Genomic DNA, 19,723 nt, shown 5'->3' with positions numbered 1-19,723 from the left:
TGGGACGCAGCCTTATCTATCACCATTGAAGGGAGGCACCCTATGTACACCCCCACGGCAGAGGGTTTCAGCGACTGGATTAAGAAGGCCCTCGACACTGTTGCCCCCTTTAAAAACTGTGTCATCAGAAGAGCAAATATATTGGCCCGTGGTTCTCTGAAGAACTTATATTCCTTAGGCAGGAATACCGCAGACGACAACATAAATTGCGGGCGGACCCCTGCCCAAGGGAAAAAGACAGCAGAAATCTCTGCTGCAGAAGTACAAACTTGACATCTTCCAGGCCAAATCCACTTCCTAACCAATAAAATGAGTTCAGCAGATAATTCCTCCCTCATGTTACTCAAAGTCGTCAACAAAATCTCTGAGCCACTGGGGACACAGTTGCTGACCCCCTCAGAAGATTTCTGTGACAGAGTAGCTACCCACTTTCAGGATAAGGGCCTCAAGATCTTACAGGAGTTTACACCTACAGATGGTGAGGAACCCGAACCTGATGTTGTAGAACCTGATGTCGAGGAGTTCACCCAGGACCAGGGCAAGTAGGCCTTGAGCTCCTTCCCACTAACTATTGTTGAGTAAACTAAAGAACTTCTGGGCCTTAAATCCGGCGCTCTGGGGGAACACGGAGCACGAAGACAGAAAGAGTAAGAACAGCACAAAGCTTATTTATGACCAGGGCTTTTATCTGCACAAATAGACAGACTGAATTTTAAGCCCCCATCTCTTGTGGGTCACTCAATATTTCCTGTAACCTTCACTTCACATACACCACTGGACCTAAGGAGAAAGCCTCCATGTAATTATGAACCGGAAGTGCTAGCTGGTTTACTGTCAGATTTCAAAAGACACTTCCAGTCTCAAACTCTGAACAACACATTGAAGTTCAGATCATGGTGGCCATCTTGGATAAAGTTTCCCAAATCTGCACAATCATAACTACGAGGCTCTTGGATATGGACACGCATGCTATCTAATACAGCTGTGCTGTCAATAGTACTATGAGAGATGATTTATGATGAACTTGGAAAAGTTATTTAGGAATTCTACTGTCGAAAATACATGGTAACATGCGGCAGTACTTTCCAGAGAGATTTCCGCTTAGTGCATTACTTACACTGTGGGAGGGTGTGGGCAGCACATACCTGAACACAGACATAAAACAATAATACTTTTTGGAAACACACTAATGTGACCTTGACGTGAAATCGAGAGAAACACACTGTTAGGAAGGGAGTGAAAACAGGACTGATCTATTGTGAGAAATACTTTCCCCCCCAAAAAAGTAGTCCGTATTGCGAATAGTACTTGGTCCTTGCTCTCGGGGAGGAGTAAACACAGGAAGAGGCATGACAAATCTATGCCATGAACAAAAAGAAAGCAAGATTATGAGAGTGACAATGGTACCAGCTAATTACAAGCCTATGGGTGGGCTTGAACCCATTTAGTGAATACAGCATATCTTGAAGATAGCGCATGCGTGCGGCCTAAGCTCGACTTAAAAAGCCACACAAACAATGCTCATGAAAAGTACATGTAAAATAAAATAATACCAAATGTGGACAGATTTCATATAATACGTCGAAGGACGCAAAGAATTTCAGTTTCCATATTCTAAATGATCTCCGCGGTGTAGTCTGTTAGATACTGGATTGCGAAATCATTTAGAGTTATTTGCGTATCGTGTTTTTGCCTCAGGCATACTGAGTAATAGAAGCGGGAATAGGAACATCATTATCATTGCTGCTCTGTGAAGAACATAAAGTTCTTTTCACTGCCCATCAAGATGAGAGTTAGGTTTATCCTTGAATCTCTTCAACACAGTTCTAATACATGTGAAACAGGTCCTTCCATTAGACAGAAGAGCAACATATTTGTATTTTACAGTGAGTGAAAGGTTAACACACATTCACTGGCACTCAAAGAATCTGCATGTATCATTACAACATAATCACAGTAAGAAAGACCGACCCATTGGAGAACACCTTTTCATCCCCAAACATATCATCAATGACATGAAAAAAGGAGTCAATACTGGTAGCTTCAACACACACAGAGCATAAAGTAGATATGCATTGAAAAAGGATGCTAACATATCAGTCTTCGCAAAATGGATTAATCAAGGGAGAGGATTTATTCAAAGAACAGCAGGCTACAATACCCAGCTTTTCCCTAAACCTGCAAATCACCATCACACACTATAACATGACATTAGAAATAATACAACAAACAGAAATTAAAGTTTCCTGTTTTTATTAAACATGCATTTACTTTCTACTCATTCACACCATGATTAATGTATCACCAGCAATTAATATTTCTTTCTTCAGCCATGCATACTTGTGTTTACCTTTCATGTGCTTCAATTGTTCGTTTACTCTTTCCTTCAAGGTCGGTTTCAGTTGCATTATTACACCATGAGGATGTTGTCTTGAATACTAGTAGCCTTAAAATTGATTTAGCTTAGCAAAGTCATCTCTCTGCAAAATTCCGTGCTGTTTTTTGTTTGCTTTGAAAAAAATATTTTTGTTTTATTAGGTCAAACAAATAGGTGAACTCTTCCAGTTCACTGCTCTTCTCTCCCAGGACAATTGAAAGAGTATTTCCTCCATGCACGAGGAAGTGTATGCTGACTTTCTCAGTGCGGTTTTGGTAATGCACAGACGAGGAAATATGGCTTGCCAAACATTGTTCTGTACACCTCACACCGTGAAGACTCATAGGGAAATCTGGGATGTATTTGCTCTGACCATGAGAAGTTATATCAAGAACATTGGTTCCAGTGGCGTAATCTAAATTGATAACTTTTAATTATTGTGCTCAATGGCAATGATTATTACAACTGAGGATTGAAAATGGCGGAAAGAAATGCACTCACAATTATATTGTATACTTTCAACTTTATGGTCTCTTTTTGAAGGAATTTTTTCATACATAATGATTCATAGGAAAAACAAACAATACATAAGGGTGCAGTGTGTCCCAAGTGTGTAAAAAACAACAACCAAACTCACAATACATAAAACATGAAAGCTCAAAAGGCACAGTGGTTTCAAACTGAATATATATTGGAAAAAGACCCAGAAAAAATACTATAGATGTAATGAGTGAATCTACACGATCATAGACACTCTCTTTTAAGGGTTCTTTTTCACGTGGGTCTTTTTCCAATATATATTCAGTTTGAAACCACTGTGCCTTTTGAGCTTTCATGTTTTATGTATTGTGAGTTTGGTTGTTGTTTTTTACACACTTGGGACACACTGCACCCTTATGTATTGTTTGTTTTTCCTATGAATCATTATGTATGAAAAAATTCCTTCAAAAAGAGACCATAAAGTTGAAAGTATACAATATAATTGTGAGTGCATTTCTTTCCGCCATTTTCAATCCTCAGTTGTAATAATCATTGCCATTGAGCACAATAATTAAAAGTTATCAATTTAGATTACGCCACTGGAACCAATGTTCTTGATATAATTAATCGCCCTGGTTCCTCGTGAGTAGGGTTTCCCTTGTCCTTTGTGAAAGACTGACCATGAGAAGGGCAGTTGATTAGGATTAAAGCCTTGAATTTATTTTAAAAAGGTGTGATAAAATATAGTGTTCTCAAATTATTTTGTTTTGTTCTTGGAGAGTGGCAGTTGGAAAATCCAGTAAAATAATGGGCACAGCACATTCATATTCTTGGTGTAACTTGAGTTTGCTCTCCTAGACACAAACATTCCATAATAATCACAAAGTCTGGTTTTATAGTGATGGCAGTTATCCAATATCACCATGGTTAGTGGATTCATTGCAGATAGTTTTCAGCCAATAACGTTTCTTAAATAAATATCTTACTGGGATTTAGGACCGGATTTAGATCTTCTTAGTGGATGGGATAGCCATCACAATGGTGACAGATATCCCGTCTGCCAAAATCTAAATCCAATTAGATCCTATGTAACCTGTCCACTAAGATCTAAATCAATCCCTTAATCTTCTTCTGCCAGAGCTGACCACAGTTGGAAAATGAGTATTGAGAACATCTCGTTCAGTTGTTCCATTGGCCTTGCCCTGTTCCCAGTCGCAACTGCCACAATAAATAGGTGGAGGGGCGGGAGGAGGGGGCGCACTGGAGGGGAAGCACACGCGGGGGTTATGACAAAATATGGATTCATAGAAAAACTTACCTGGAGCTGCCTCCTGCATCCTGTGACGCACTCAGCATAGTCCTTCCTGGTCGCAGCAAGAAATGGGGCTATGTCATGGACTCCATCCAATCCCCATGCTGCTCTCATGGGAGAGCAGTGCAGGGTTTGGTCTGAGCAGGCAGGAAAGAGGCCCTGCTTAGACCAGGGAGTCTGTGGTGTTTCGCCAGCCCGGCTGCTCATTGCAGCTGGGCGGGAGAAACCTAAGTGCACATGTATGTTTTGGACGGCCAGGGACGGACAGCCAAACACATAAGGAGTTCACATAGCACTCCTCCTCCCCATGCCCCCCCTCCCTTTGCAAGCTGGCTCAGAACCGGAAAATGAAAAATAAAACAATGACATTGTTTTATTTTTCATTTACTGGCTCTGATCCAGGCAGTGGGGCAATGCTCCTCCACCATTGCAGAGAAGCCGCCACTGCCTGTGGCCACAGTCTTTTGGAGTGGTTAAAGTCTGACCTGCCTAAAACTTACTTGAACCTTTGAGACAAGCAAAATGTAACCTTTTGATCGACCAATTCTTGTTTGTCATTCCCTTAAAATGTTTTAAAACCTTTAAACATCTATATCCCTGGAACACTCCAATGTATTTTGCTCATCAAGGACTCTAAAACGTCATAATAATATCTATTTTAATAAATTGGTGTTGTAATTCTTTCATGGGTTGTGGCTTCTTATTGTATTGTTTGGTACTGTTAAATGCTTTACACCAAGTTTCTTTGTTCAATCCTTGTTGCTCTAAGTCATAGCAACCCAGGTTTGCGCTTACGATTGGTCAAATGAACCTGACTGGACCAAGACAGTTTTTGCAAGGGTATTCCACAGTAAGGCTCCACAGCCATACCATCTAATACACCACATTCCTCCAGAACAGGTTGGCAGAAGTAGTAAGTGCAGTCTGCCATGTAAATGTCCACTAAGCCTAAATCTTCAAATTGGAATCAAGAGATCTCTGCTCAGACATTATACGTTTGATTCACCTAATGTCTATTCAGATGCAAAAAATTGTATGTAATTTAGAGCCTTTTGTCTTTTGCATGTATACACTTCCTTAAAACAATGATGTGCAAATTAAACCAGATGTATAATAGCTAAGTTCTTAGATGTTTCACATGTATTAATTATCAGTAATTTAACCGGAAAAAAGAGCCTCATTAAAAAGTTAATAGGTAATATCAGGAAGCAATACTACCCAGGAAAGAGATTCTATTGCATGCAGTTTTTTCCTTGTGCTGTGGTACATTCACATTATGGGGTTTGCAAGTCAGAATAGGGTGGCATCTTTGTAAACAATGTTTCTTTGATCTTCACTGGTTCCTAGCTGCCAAACGTAATCTTTTTCCACCACAAACTTAGCTGAGTTCTGTAGGAAGGTAGGATCGTTCTGCATGCGTACCCCCACTTTTTGCCTGGTACTAAGATGGTTTTTGACTAGTCTGACTGAGATCCTGCTAATCAGGACCCCTGTCTATCTGCTTTCTCTCTAAACTGTTAGGCCATGTACTTAGGTACACTCCAGATTGGATACTGGGGTACGCTTGTCAGTCCCTAGTATATGGTACACATGTACCCAGGGTATAGGTACCCCAGAAGCCTCCCAAGGGCTGGAGCATGTATTATGCCACCCATAAGAGTCCATGCAAAATAGAACTGCAGGCCTGCCCATTGCAACCTGTGTAAGTTGGGACATGCACTACTTACTTGAGATATATGTTTACTATATCTAAGGGTCACTGCACTTAAAACCTATAAGTCAACCCTATAGCAATCCTTAACAATCCTGAAAGCAGGGTGCTTAGTTCTAAATGAGAGGGTGCCACTGCATGAGCAGGAAATCCCTGGAGCATACGGGTTGTCAGGGAAGCAGCGATTTACGGCATATAGAGTGGCATTATGCGACCGCGGGATGACCAACTAAAAAATGGCTAAAAAAACACTATTGTCTTTGGTGTCAAACATGTTGGAATCATACCCTCACACCCGTAACCAGTGTGTGAGGTATGATTTCAAACCTCAGAAGCGATCTTCGTGAGGTCCTGGTGTTCCCGGTACCAGCCTTCTAGTCCCGGACAGCACAAAATGGTTGCTGCCGACCAGAGACACATGTCTGCCATCCTGCTGCTGAGCCAAGCTCGAGCAGGGGAAGGCAGAACAATAGGCATCCTGTCACAGGGAGGCGTGACCACCTCCCAGCCAGGATTTAGTGTATTAGGGCTGGGTGGGTGCGCTAGCCAGTGACTGAAAGTCTGCATGAGGGGCACATTTGGTGTCCCTATGCATAGTCCAGTTCAAGCGAGTCCTGGGAGCCATTGGCTCCCGCTCTGGTGCCAAACTGGACAAACGACATGGGAGTAACTTCCCCTGGGAGAGTCCCGTGAGTCTTGTAAACCCTCTTCCTTGGGTACTTAAGGACTTACCTGGCTGTAGGACATTAGATTCGACATGGACAAGATTCTGAACCAGAAACCACTGAACTTCAACCGTCTGGACACTCTGGACCTCGCTGAACTTCATTTGGTGCCGTCTTCATCTCCCTTTCAGTCTGAAGCATCGTCTGTGACCGTGCACCATACAGGATACATGTAGGAACTGTGGAAGATAAAGAACAACCAAAGATACCTCCCAGGGAGTAAAGGAGTCGCTCCCCTGCATTCGCAGGCACTGCAACACTCATCTCCGGTCTGCTGACCTTGAGCTCCTATGGACTCTGAAGGCTTCAGCAACACAGGATGTGGGTTTGTTTCTATGTCACATGAGATCCGAGCTGCCCTCTCACCAAGTTTGAGGTCAGAATCCCTTGTGAGGGCTGCAATACCTGAACCCTTGTGAACCGCGTACATTTGCAAGTGCATATGCTTGTTGGTGTTTCCCAAACATGTGCATTAGGCTCCGAAAAACCCGAACTTCTGACACCATTTCCAACCAAGAACTTTGGCGTCCTCGCACCGAGTGCTCTGTGGGCTGTTGTTTGGTGAAATCGCTTGAGGTCCTCTCGCGACTCCTGTGCCTCCAGCCTGTGAGTCCACTTGAGGGTCAACTTTGCTTTTCTTGGGCTCCTCTGGTTGCTCCAGGCCTGCCCTGACACCCCTTGCTCTGGTTAGTCTCCTGGACCTTGCTGGTTTGAACCGTAAACATCTTTGACCTTCTTCGTAGGTTGCTGTTGCCTAGGCTTGTTGGTGCTCCTGCCGGACACCGACCCCTCAGGACTTGACATCCTTCATGGGACAGCTCGTATGTGGATCCTGGTCATCCTCGACATCTCCTGGTCCCTGTAGCTGCAGAGTCAAGGACTCCATCAATGCACTTGAAGCACCCAACATTGGTGAGCATTCGTCTACCGAGTCCCTGGCCACTCATGAGTGAACTAGACTCTGTCCCCTCTGTTTTCCGGTACTCTTCGACAAGAACCCACCTTTGGGTTCCAACTGACACTTTTCTTCCTTCCAACAGCGGCTACTCTTCGAAGTCCTCCATTGAGATCAACAGCGGTTTCCGACGCCACTTCAGACCTATGCAACCGGCTTCCCCCGGGATAGGTAACTTGGGTACCTCAGTATCCACAGATGGAGTGGCTCTCCAATCTCCTATCTTCCATAGGGTTTCTCGGAAGTCCACTGGGAAGGGTCCTTAAATCCTAAAACATCAACCGCAACGTTCCCATAGAACTGTAAGGAGCACGCAGTTGTGTTCCCACACTGCACCCGTCCTCTGTGGGGTCCCTACTTACTCACCTTAGATGGTTCCTTGAAGTCCCTGCGATTCTACGTCCTCTTGACTTGAGTCGTGCTTAAGTATTGTGTGCTTTGTGATTATCTCCGTGTAGGAGGTACTGGGTCATACTAGATAGTGCTATATTAGTAAATACATTGTTTTATAACTACTGTGTGGTTCTCCTTTCATTTAACTGACACTATAAGTTTGCATTCTGGTAAAACAAGCTGCATAACATTCCTTCAAGACTAAGCCTGAATGCTGCTCTCCATAACTACCACTTGGATAGCTTTTCAAGGCCTCTTAAATCACCATAAGGGTTGTTTGAACTGGTGCAAGGTGCCACTTTAATTAGTGGACAGCATATACCAGGCCAACTTCTCACAAGTTCCAACTGGCAAAATATGTGCGTGGAGAACACGTGGGGTCTGTACAAAATGTGTGCATCACTTGTAATGCCTATTTGGGAAACAAAGTCTAACATTCACCTGAAAAGATATGACTGTATAGCTTGGAATAATGCCTTTAGAGCAGTGCTTAATTTGTGAAAGAAAAATTAGTGCTAGGGCCCTCGTCAGGTGGCCATTGCAGATTGCAACACCCAAAGCCGCCAGTGACAGAAGTAACACAACTGCTATCCTTCACACCCTCCATGTGTGATAATTCAGACTATTTCAGCTCCCAAACCTATAACAATAGCTTGGGCAGGTATTACAAATTTTTAATGTGTATTGAATTAATAAATAACTGATGTTGCGTTCATCTCTAATTTAGACAAACAGTGCCACCGTGTGGTAGGCTGTTATAAATGCTGATGTTGATAATTAAGTGCCGGTGCCGAGCACTGGATACCACCGGCTCAAATGAAGCACTGCTTTAGAGTCTGTAAACTAACTCGGAAAATATTGTCAAAGTCAACATGTCGGAGCTTGGCATGCACGTGCTTTTTAATTTATATATTTATGTTTACAAACAAATAAAAAACAAGAGGAAATTTGATTGGCCCAGCAACCCAGGCACACCTGGTCTGACACTTAAGTTCATTGCTTAACAGTTTCTCTACATATGTTATCAGGATGAATGCTATCACTCTTAGTGCAAGACACTCTGTGGATGAAATGGGCTGGCTCAGTACCTTTTGCTGTATGCTGTGGTGGGCTCTAGCATAATGTGAATGACACTTGAACAGACCAAATGTATAAAGGTGGCTGGACCTATGTATGCATGTACAGCTTCAATATTTTTTTAATACTATTTGTTTGTGTTAAACATGAGACAGACAAACCAGCGAAAGTTGTCTCTAGGCCACACCCAAAAATTACAACCTGAGATGCTTGCTCATAGAATTTAATAAAGTCTTAAATGAGCAGACTTACTATCACTGCAGCAGTGCCTTGTCAAAACCTTTCTGTACAACATTCCCCAAATAACATAAAGTTGGCGGTAAAATTTACACGTGAAAATGTCACGCAGTGGATTACTGCCTTAACCAGTACGCATAGTTCAGAATGTACTTTGATATGTTAATATACTAGTATGAATGGATTAATCTTTAAAAATTTAGAAACATTAAAACTACTGCAAGTTATAAATACTTAATGTTTAAGATCATTTTGTTAACAGTTGGGCATGTACATTTTTCAAATCTTCTTCAATTCTACTACATTTTCTAATTGATCGTTTTCTCACTGATAACATGCTTCTTAGGTATCATCCAAAAAGATCTGGAACGCATCAAGGCTCTTATACACTCACCTGTTGAGCCTATCGCCTGCCATCATCCGGGACCGAAAGTATTACCTCAGAACCTACAGGTATGAGCATGTACTTGATTATTATAAGTTTCATTAATTATGCAGCCTCCTTAAACTTTGCACATAAACAAAGACTGCTAGTCGGGAAGGACATGAAAACAAAACAAGAAAAAAGGAGTGGAAGTAAATTCAGTAATGTAGAAATGATGGAGTTAAAAATAGTTTACATGGAGGCGGGACTTGTGGGATGTGAAGATGGCTGTGATTCTTTGGTGCTCCTACCAATTTTCTGTATGGGTGTGGAATTCTGGGCTCCTTGAGACTTCTACACTAACTAATGTTAGGGATGTATGTTGTGTGCCCATTGGAGCAATGCAATGGAGTTGGAAGTGGCAGTTTTCCCATAGGCAGGCACTTCAGGCCCTCCCTGTACTTGCAACAGAGACAAGTTATAGCCTAATTTCAGCCAATAGAGAGGGTAGTGCTTCTCCTCAACCTCTTACTTGCGTAAGAAAAAAAGTGTACTATGACCTAACCAGAACCATTGTTATATTGTTGCTGCTCCATTGGAGTGCACAGAGGTTGGGGACATGATTGGGGGGAAATGCCAGCGATCACCTGCTTCCTGTACACCCAGGACCAGTGCTTAATTTGTATAAAAAAATAAGTGCAGGTGCTGAAAATTTTGCCAAAGAGGCCACAGCTCACTTCTTCCTCTGGTGAGCCCCACTATCAACACTCTCACTGCCTCAGTCTCCATCTTCTAAACGTGATCTGTCCCCTAAGTCTTTGCTCTAAGAGTCTATCCTCTCACCTCTCTAAGGGGCATATTATCTAGAAAAGGCTTGCCAGCGAAAGTTATCGGCATGTTATTTATCGCTTTCTGTCCTGGACACATTTCACATTTTTATCGACGTATTATTAAGATGTAGATAACATGCGATGGTGTATGGGAAAGGAAGCAAAAACTCCAGCTAACACGCGATAGACAAACATGCAATAGCATGTAGTCAGCATGTTAGTGGTGTGTTAGCGGGAATATTATTTCAGCTAACATGCCATGAAACCTGAAAACCCCCTGTTTGAAAGGCGCCTCGCACTCTGCAGCATGAAAGTTGACAAACTATGAATTGGATAACAGTGAATGCTAACATCAAAGGTATTAATATAGAACTAATCATTACTAATTTACAATCAATATTCTTAATGTTAGGTGACAGGCCGGATGATGATGTGATGAACTGCAATGTACCCCCTTTACAAGACAACAGCGCCTTTGTACATTATAAGGGCTAATAATGCAGCATGAGGTCTACCTCTTTGCTCTCTGTGGCGGAGATCAGGGCTAGTCTCTCTTGTATGATCATGTTTAGTCAGGTTTTTTTCAGGTGTTAAAAACCTGCGTACATCGGGGGTTACAGCAATTTTCTTTATCGCAGGTCATCTTTGATAATACTGCAAAGTGCTGTTAGCAATATTCACAGTGAAATTTAGGTAAGTAACGCCTACCTTAAATGTCATTAGCGATACATATCGCTGGCATGCAAGGCGATAAAAAAAACGTCAGCTAACACCGTAAAGTTTGCGCTAACTCATTTTAGCGCAGGCTTGCTAATTGGGCGATAAAAATATTGCTGCTTTATCGGCAAATAGTGCCGCTAAAGCAGCAATAATGCCCTTGATAATATGCCCCTAATTGTTTTCTATCATCTTTGTCACACCTGGTGTGTTGCCTTATTCCCTGTATTTCTGATTTGCCCTCTATTCATTCTAGCCCTGCCCCTTTTCCTTATCACTTTTTTCTATGTACTGCTCTCCCCGCCCTCTATCTTCTCTTTTTACTATCACTCTTGTAGCAGTGATTAGCTGTGTCTCCGTTTTATCATTTGTCTGCTTTTTTCCTCTGTCCTGTCCTCTACATCCTTTCATTCTATCTTCTCTCTTCTTAATGCTCTCTTCTTCATATCATGCCTGTTTTCTCTTTGTATCTGATTTGCTCACCTTTTCTTCTACTTAGCTCCATCTTATCTCTCTCCTCTCCTGTTGTTTCTTTCTTCTCTTTTCTCCTGCTCTCTCTCTCATCTATAACACTGCTGCGGCCTGTGACCCATGTCATCAGCCTATACATGTCCCTGCTATTTTGAAATCTGCGTTTTCCTGTTGTCTTTCCTAAAGAAGAGGAAGATTATGTTTTAATTTCTCACCTACAACGAGTGCAAAAACAAAATGTACACCAAATGAAAATACTTTTTTTGCATATATTAATCAATGCAGTGTAACTGGGTTGTTTGCAGAACAGATAGCTGCTCGAGCACAGCAGGTGATATCACTGCTAGTGCTGTCTGTAATTAGTAGGTCCAGGATGGCAACTGCATCAGCAGCATCCACTGCTCAGCTTGCTGTGACTCTGACTGCTAAAGCACTGGCATTGTCTCCAGCCTTAATACATCCAATGCCGGAAAGTATGACTGTGGTGCCTACTGGACTCACGCACGCTCAGCAATTACCATGCTGGGGTGCAGCATAAAGATTCTAAAGGTGACGCTATGGTGCACAAAAGTTGTGTTGGGCCACAGCCGCATCGAGCACGTTGAGGATAGCAGCAATGCAGGGCTGCAGGATATGCTACTCTGGCTACACAGCAAGTAGAAGGTCCACACTTACTTTTGTTTATTCTTCCTCAAGAGCCCTCACTCCTAAGTTCCAAGTGCATTCTTGCAGCTTCCTTGCCTTAACTCCGTCATGAGCCAGCCCCACGCTACAATCATCCAACGGGAGGCTTAGGCAGTGGCAGGGTGCAGCAGACTCGGGGAATAGAATGCAAGACGTAGTTTGTCGATGACTTCTTGGATTTCTGATCGGCATGATGACATCATCACTAACGTGGTGATACACAATCATGCCTGCCTGGACAGGCATATGCTGGCCTGTCAATGAACATTTACCAGCCAGTCACCATGCAATGTATGTTCTTCTTTTTAATTTTGAATTTAAACAATTAATATTGAGATCACCACCTCCAGGGTCAGAAATTGTAACCCCCGACCTGTGAAAGAAGTGCCGGTGCTGAGCACCTGAAAGCATCTGCTCAAATTAAGCACTGGATACCATTGTACTCAAATTACCTATCCCAGGGAAGCCGGGTGCATAGGTGTGAAGTGGCGTTGGAATCCGCTGTCGAACCCACTGGAGTACTTCAGGAAAGTGCTGCTGCTGGAAGAGGAGAAAGTGTCCGGAGGAATCCAAATGTGAATTCTTGATGAAGAGTACCTGAAAGCAGAGGGGACAGAGTCTGGGTCACTGGGTGTCCAGGGGCTCCCAACGATGTTGGGTGCTTCAGGATAGATGTCGATGACCTTCACTCTGCAGCTGCGGGGACCAGGCGACACTGAGGATGACCAGGAGCTGAACTAGAGCTGTCTCGCGAAGGATGTTGAGTGCTAAGGGGTCAGTGTCCGGCAGGAGCACCACCAAGCCTTGGCAAATGCAACCCACACAGGATGTCAAGAAGGTGCAACGTTGGGCAGCAAGGTCCAGGGGACTCACCACAAGCTCAGGACTCGGGGCAAGCTAAGATGAACCTCAAATGGACCCACAGGCTGGAGGCATAAAAGTCGCGAAAGGATCTTGAGCAGCTCACCAATAGGAGCAGACCACGGTGCCCACGAGGCGGTGTCGCCGAAGATCTTGGTGGGAAAATCTGCCAGAGGTTGGGGCTACTTGGAGCCCAGTGCACTTGCTGAAGAATGGCCAACAAGCATTTGCACTTGCAAAAGTATGTGGTACACAAGGGTTTGGGTATTGCAGCCCCCACGAGGGATTCTGGCCTCAAACTGAGTGAGAGAGGAGCTCGGGCCTTGAGGGATGTAGAAACCCACCTCCTGTTTTGTCCATAGGAGCAGACTGAAAGGGAGACAACATCAGGTCCAAATGAAGTCCAGAGTGCTCAGATGGTCGAAATGCAGTGGTTTGAGTTCTGAATCTTGTCCATGATGAATATAAGGACCTACACCCAGGTATGCTCTTAAGTACCCTAAGGAAAGGGTTGGGAAGATTCAGGGGACCCTCCCAGGGGAGGGTCTGGACAGGGAAGAGGTTACTCCAATGTCTGTTGTCCAGTTTTGTGCCAGAGTGTGAGCCTACGGCTCCCAGGACTGGTTTGAACTGGACTATGCACAGAGACACCAAATGTGCCTCTCATGCAGACTTTAAGTCGCTGGCAAGACCACTCACATAGCCCTAATACACTAAATCCTGTCCCAGTAGGTGGTCATACCTCCCTGTGACAGGATGCCTATTGTTCTGCCTTCCCCTGCTTGAGCTTGGTCAGCAGCAGGAGGGGAGAAATTTGTCTCTGGTTGGCAGTAACCAGTTTGTGCTGTCTGGGACTAGAAGACTGTTACCAGGAACACTGAGAGCTTAACGGATGGCTCTCCCGATGAGTGGAATCATACCTCCAGATTTCAAAATGTTTGACATCAAACATGATAGGGCGTGTTGCAGCCGTTTTCGAGTTGGTTATTGCGCAGTGTCATAATGCCCATCTATATTAGTATATGGTTGCTTCACTGACAACCCGGGAGAATGGACTCCGTGGGCTGCAGGGGTGTCATGCTCGTGCAGGGGCACACTCTCACTTAGAACCAAGCATACTGCCTTTAATATTTTGAAAGCCTGCTATAGGGGTGACTTATAGATTTTAAGTGCAGTCACCCTTAGATATAGTAAACCTATCTCTTTAGTAAGTTGTGCATGCACCAACTTACACAGGCTGCAATGACAGACCTGTAGTTCCATTTTGAATTGTCTCTAGTGGGTGGCATAATATGTGCTTCAGACCTTGGGAGACCTCTGGGGTACCTATGCCCTGGGTACATGTGTACCATATACTAGGGACTGATATTCATACCCCAGTATCCAATCTGGGTACCTAAGTACTGAACACAACAATTTAGGGAGAAAGCAGATAGACTGTGGTCCTGATTATCAGGATCCCAGTCAAACTAGTCAAAAAACAGCTTAGCATCAGGCAAAAAGTGGGGGTACACATGCAGAAGGATCCTACCTTCCTACAATCTGAAACCACAGATCAGCATACATCTGCTGACATCACCATTGCCTATTTTGTTTATCAAAAATGTATTTGTGACAGTTAAATAAAAGCTAAACATTCTAATTTCAATCAATCGCCATTGTTATCTTGACTTTGAGTAAAACAGCTTATAATATAAACAAGCATTAGCATAGCCAATAGGTCTCGCCTTTGGGACCTTGTAAGTGTTTATCCAGAGCTGTTGGCTTTGCCAATGTTTTTAAGCTATGTTGTAGAGCAATGTGGCTACTGTGCAGTATGTTGAAAAATTATAATATAAAAGTATTATAAGCTTTTTGTTACCTTAAATATAACCAAGAAGACGTTATGTACAACTGAACAATCCTATTAAAGAAAGAATATAAAAATGTCTTCTACTTTTTTTGTCCTTGCGGTGCTGCCAACTTCTTCTTGCCTGTTCCAATACTTGTTATAGTTTTTTGTTTTTAATGCGGAAGGGTCGAAGGTTGGTAAATAGTACCTGAATTACCACATGAGCAGCAGACAGACACTAGGGGAGAATCAACAGATGCCAGATTCCAAGGGCAGACTGAGGTGGAGGTGTGCTGGTGTGGAGGTGATGCTCAGGTGATGCATTGGAGTGAAATGGAGTGAAGTGGAGTAGCGTTATAGAACAGTGTGGAGTAAAGTGACATAGAGACATAGAGGGAGTTGCAAAGAGCGCCATAGAGTGGAGTAGTGTCGTAGAGGGGCAGAGAGTGTTGTAGCATGGAGTGTTTTAGCGTGGAGTGTTATAGCATGAAGTGCTGTAGCGTGGAGTGGCATACAGTAGAGTGGAGTAGAGCTTAATGGAGTACAGCAACAAAGAGTAGATTGGCATAGAGTGCAGTGGTTTTGGGTGAAGTGGTGTCGAGTTATTGGCATAAAGTGCAGTAACTTTGAGTAGAATGGTGCATAGTAGATTGCAGTGGCGTAGAGTGCAATTGCATTGAGTGGAGTGTCTAAAGGGTACCTTGTCATTACCATCTCAGGTTTTGGTGATATATGGGAGATACTGGGCAAAAGATATCACCATCACCTCTCAATGACAATATTAGACTAGATTACATTTACTTATTATCTATCCTCCATATGTACCTATAACTTTAACCCATTGTTTATACGCAATAGACAAACCTGATCCTTAAACAAGAGGCAACATAATCAAGGTGCTATCCCTACATATATCTAAATACGAAAATGATTTGCATTCGGTCTACTCACTAGGCAGGATAAGGGATACGGCCCAATGCTTACAACAAAATGGCAACATATTGTGAGTGTTCACAAGGATTGCTGAAATCGAATGTTTGAAGCATTAACAACTCCTTTCGGAATTCTTACCCTGTTTTTAACGCATTATTACATCAATTAAGGAAGGAGATGTAGTTGAGTGGCTGAGCTGTTAATCAGCGGGCCTCGGTTTGATTCCAGCTTGGCAATTGATTGAAAATTGAGCAGTTCTGGAAAGTCATGCAATCTCAGTGTGCCTAAAATGGAAATGTGTGAGATAGTATAGTAAATGTGTGTAACAAAAATATTTAAACTCCCACTCTATGTATACAATTTTGCATAACTTTCACTCACCTCCCTTACTGTGCAACCCTCTGTTGGTCTCCGGCTAGTTCTGTGCTGTATAACGACCAACACATATGTTTTTACAGTTTGAACATATTTCCAGCTTATTATTCCTAGTGGATACCTCTTCCTTTTGAGATCTTGTTGAACCCCTCGTTTTATGACAGCCAGATAGAAGTTCACAGTGGTATTCTTCATCCCAGGTTATTTTTCACACCTTAATGGGATTCATATAAGAGTACTTCTCAATGTATGTGGGAGGGCATTCTTGGCCTCACTGGAAGATCCTCCCACATGCATCTTCTTGTTCTTTTGAAGCAATTGTTGATGATGGTGCTTATGTTGCTTTTAATGCGTTCTGTTCTATGTGTCAGATATGCACAGGATTCATTTGGTACCAACCCTGTGAAGAAGCGCAATTTAGGCTCCACTCTTTCACCTCACAAATTTGCAATTTCATAATTGTAACTGACATTATATTTACTGTGTGTCTTAGCTTAATAAACATGTGGGAAGCACTTAAATGCATTAATGAAACCTAATCATTGTAGATGCTAGAGATTTATATACGTGTACACTAATGTTCAGATGAAACATATAAACATGTACTCTTACATTTTACATTTATTTTTCAAGTTGCACATGAACATGTATAACTATGTATTTGAAATGCATATTAAATACTCTGTTAAATTAGCCTGACTGTAAGCCTCAATTGAAATGCGTTTTGCTTTGCCAGCATGTTCTCTCTTTCCTTGCAGGTTTACTATCATGATTCTAGTTAGTTAGAGAAAGGCGTATTGCTTGTATTTGACTGCTGATAGTAAGGCCTGGAGAGAAGAACTTGGCATTTAACATGGAAAGTTAATGGTAGAAAAGAAGCTTTCTTTTCATTGTGTAGCAGAACGGAGAACTGTTCAAGGTTGAGAACTGTAGTGTTAGTTTGCTGCGATGGGAAACTAAAGGGATGTTGCAAATGCACTCAAGTAAGGATTTAGTTGGTCCCTGGTGGTGTGAAAGGAGAAAGGGATATTTTTGAGTCTTCAGTTACTTTTAAATTGGTGTTATCACAGTTGGAGAGCACTGAGATTCCATTCAGACTTCAAAGGCTACATACCTCTCTGCTTTCCTTATTCTTGCAAGTGTGCAACTTTATGCTAAATACTTATATCCTTTTTCAAAGACCTATACTGAAGTCTGATCATGCTGATACCTTCTATGCTCTTATTATGACTCATCCTACTGAGATATTTCAGCTTATCGGCTGTAATGCTGTACTTATTGAACTTATTTTTGGTCTCCTTATATACTGCATCGATTGATAATCCATTATGAAATCCTTCAACCAGTGCTTAATTTGAGCCGGTGGTTTCTGGTGCTCGGCACCAGCACTAAATTTTCAACTCCAGCACTTCTGATAGTCTGACACATGGTGGCTCTGTTTGACTAATTTAGAGATGAGGAGAACAATAATTGATTATTTATTCAATATAGATTTAAATGAATAATCCCTGCCTCCCAAACCATTCTTACAGCTTTGGGTGCCTGGAATAGTCTGTGTTGTCACATTTGTAGGCGTGTGATCGTTACTAGTTGAGTTGGTACATTCCCTGGCAGCGCTGACAGTAGCAATGGATGATGCAAGCTTCAGTGGCCTTCTTACGAGGGCCCTGGCACTTCCCTTTTCAGAAATTAAGCACTGCCTTCACTATATTCGGTTATTCCTGGTCCTTACTGTGGAGTCACATTGTCTTCTCAAGTTAGTAACGTATTGTTGATATCATCTCTTATTCAATGTTTCACATCAACCAACAAAGCTCCATACGACCAATGGGGAAAAATGTTTAATGACTTGACTAAGAGATTGCGTTGTAAGGGCCAGTACTTTTACAGATCTATGATGCTCGCAGGTCTACGAACACTCACTGAGCTCCAGCAGTGCTCTGTGTCTCAGGGAATGCAGTGGCACAGCCAAAAGATCCACCTTTAATGTACAACTTGCAAGAACAGGCATGAAGATATACTGTTTGCATGTGTTAATGTGCAAATTAAAGCCGATCTGTTGGCTTACCCAACGTGTATTCTACTATTGGCTTTCAGGGTGTCTCTGTCCCCTTTGTGTGAAATGCAAGGTTGGACTGGCCTAGAGGTCAATCGGGCAGTGCCTGATCGACTGATCTGACAGGTCAGGAATGTTGGCAGTTTTTTGCTGTTTGTGGACCTGTTTTAACAGTTGATTCCCCTGATATTTAAACAAACATTGCCTGCAGCAAGCTCAAATCCGAGCAATCCTCCATGCCTTGCAGAGCACAATACAGTGTATCTTTACAAGTTCAAGGCTGCCTCAATTTGCCAGCATTGTCCACTTTTTTCAGCTGTCTAACAAACTGATGGGAGCCATTCTATGTTGATGCCTGGACCTATTTTCTGTCCCAGTCTGACTCTGGTGAAATTGTAGCCCCACCACCACTGCCTAAAGTACTAGACCCCTGTCTAGTTGTGCTGGTGCCAGGTGACCACACAATTATTGAAATGGTTCAGAAGAATACTGACAGACTGCCTTTACAATGTGGCACAACTCAGTTCCGTTCTTAAACGGTATTTGGCTAATTGAAAACAGCCATTGAAGTACATTTAAATAAAATAGTGATCCCAATAAAATTACATCACTATAAAATCGATCTTTTAAATCCATACAAAAGACAATTAAAAATCAAAGAAAATCTAATATGAAAAGACTTTACCTTACAAGGTGATATTCTAAATTAAATGTGCCACATTGTAACATGCAAAGGGTTCACGTAATGCCATAAATATTTCATAGCAGCTTTGCATGATTGGATGTTGTATCTAACAAAGATAGATTTTAGAGAAAAACTCCTTAGATTCTGAAACAATAAAAGGTGCATTGCACTTCGCTTACTTCGTCCAACACATGGACATGGAGTCTGATCAGGAGGCCAGGAATTCATGGTTGTAAAAGCCACCAAGTGATGTACAATGCCACATATTAATCGTAGCTAGATAAAACGGTGTTGCAGACTTGTTACACCAGATAAATAGTTGTAACCATCCTTCTCTATCTCATATGACATATATATGATGACCGAGGATTTTCTATTGTTAGCAGCCAATTGCTGTCCAAATCTGTACTGGAAAAAAGTATCTTTACTCATCCTCTTAGTCAATGATAGCACCTGGACAGGGTCTGACCATATGTAAAATTGGAATTAATATATGATAACCATGGGATTATCCGAGGCTAAACAATCTAAAATAATAATCTAGTAAAACATGTTCGCCCATAATGATAGCCATAATACCATAGGTCTTATAAGAAGTAAATCTTCTAAGTACTGCAGGCTTGCCTCCTGATGAACAATCACAGTAGAG

At 42.4% G+C, this 19,723-nt stretch overlaps 1 protein-coding gene across 1 annotated transcript in view; it reads left to right on the top strand.

The window, feature by feature from the left end:
* The window catches only part of RAPGEF3 (Rap guanine nucleotide exchange factor 3), a 977,833-nt gene that overhangs the window by 307,248 nt on the left and 650,862 nt on the right, over positions 1-19,723 (top strand). Inside the window, exon 3 of the mRNA XM_086964721.1 lies at positions 9,614-9,720. Within this exon, the coding sequence (XP_086820847.1) occupies positions 9,614-9,720 (107 nt within the window). The remainder of the gene's footprint in view (positions 1-9,613; positions 9,721-19,723) is intronic.

The sequence above is a fragment of the Lissotriton vulgaris genome, chromosome 1_1 (genome assembly GCF_964263255.1).
Source record: "Lissotriton vulgaris chromosome 1_1, aLisVul1.2, whole genome shotgun sequence".
NCBI classification, from domain to species: domain Eukaryota; kingdom Metazoa; phylum Chordata; class Amphibia; order Caudata; family Salamandridae; genus Lissotriton; species Lissotriton vulgaris.
The sequence above is the reverse complement of the archived record's forward strand: the minus strand, read 5'-3'. Positions and strand labels throughout refer to the sequence as shown.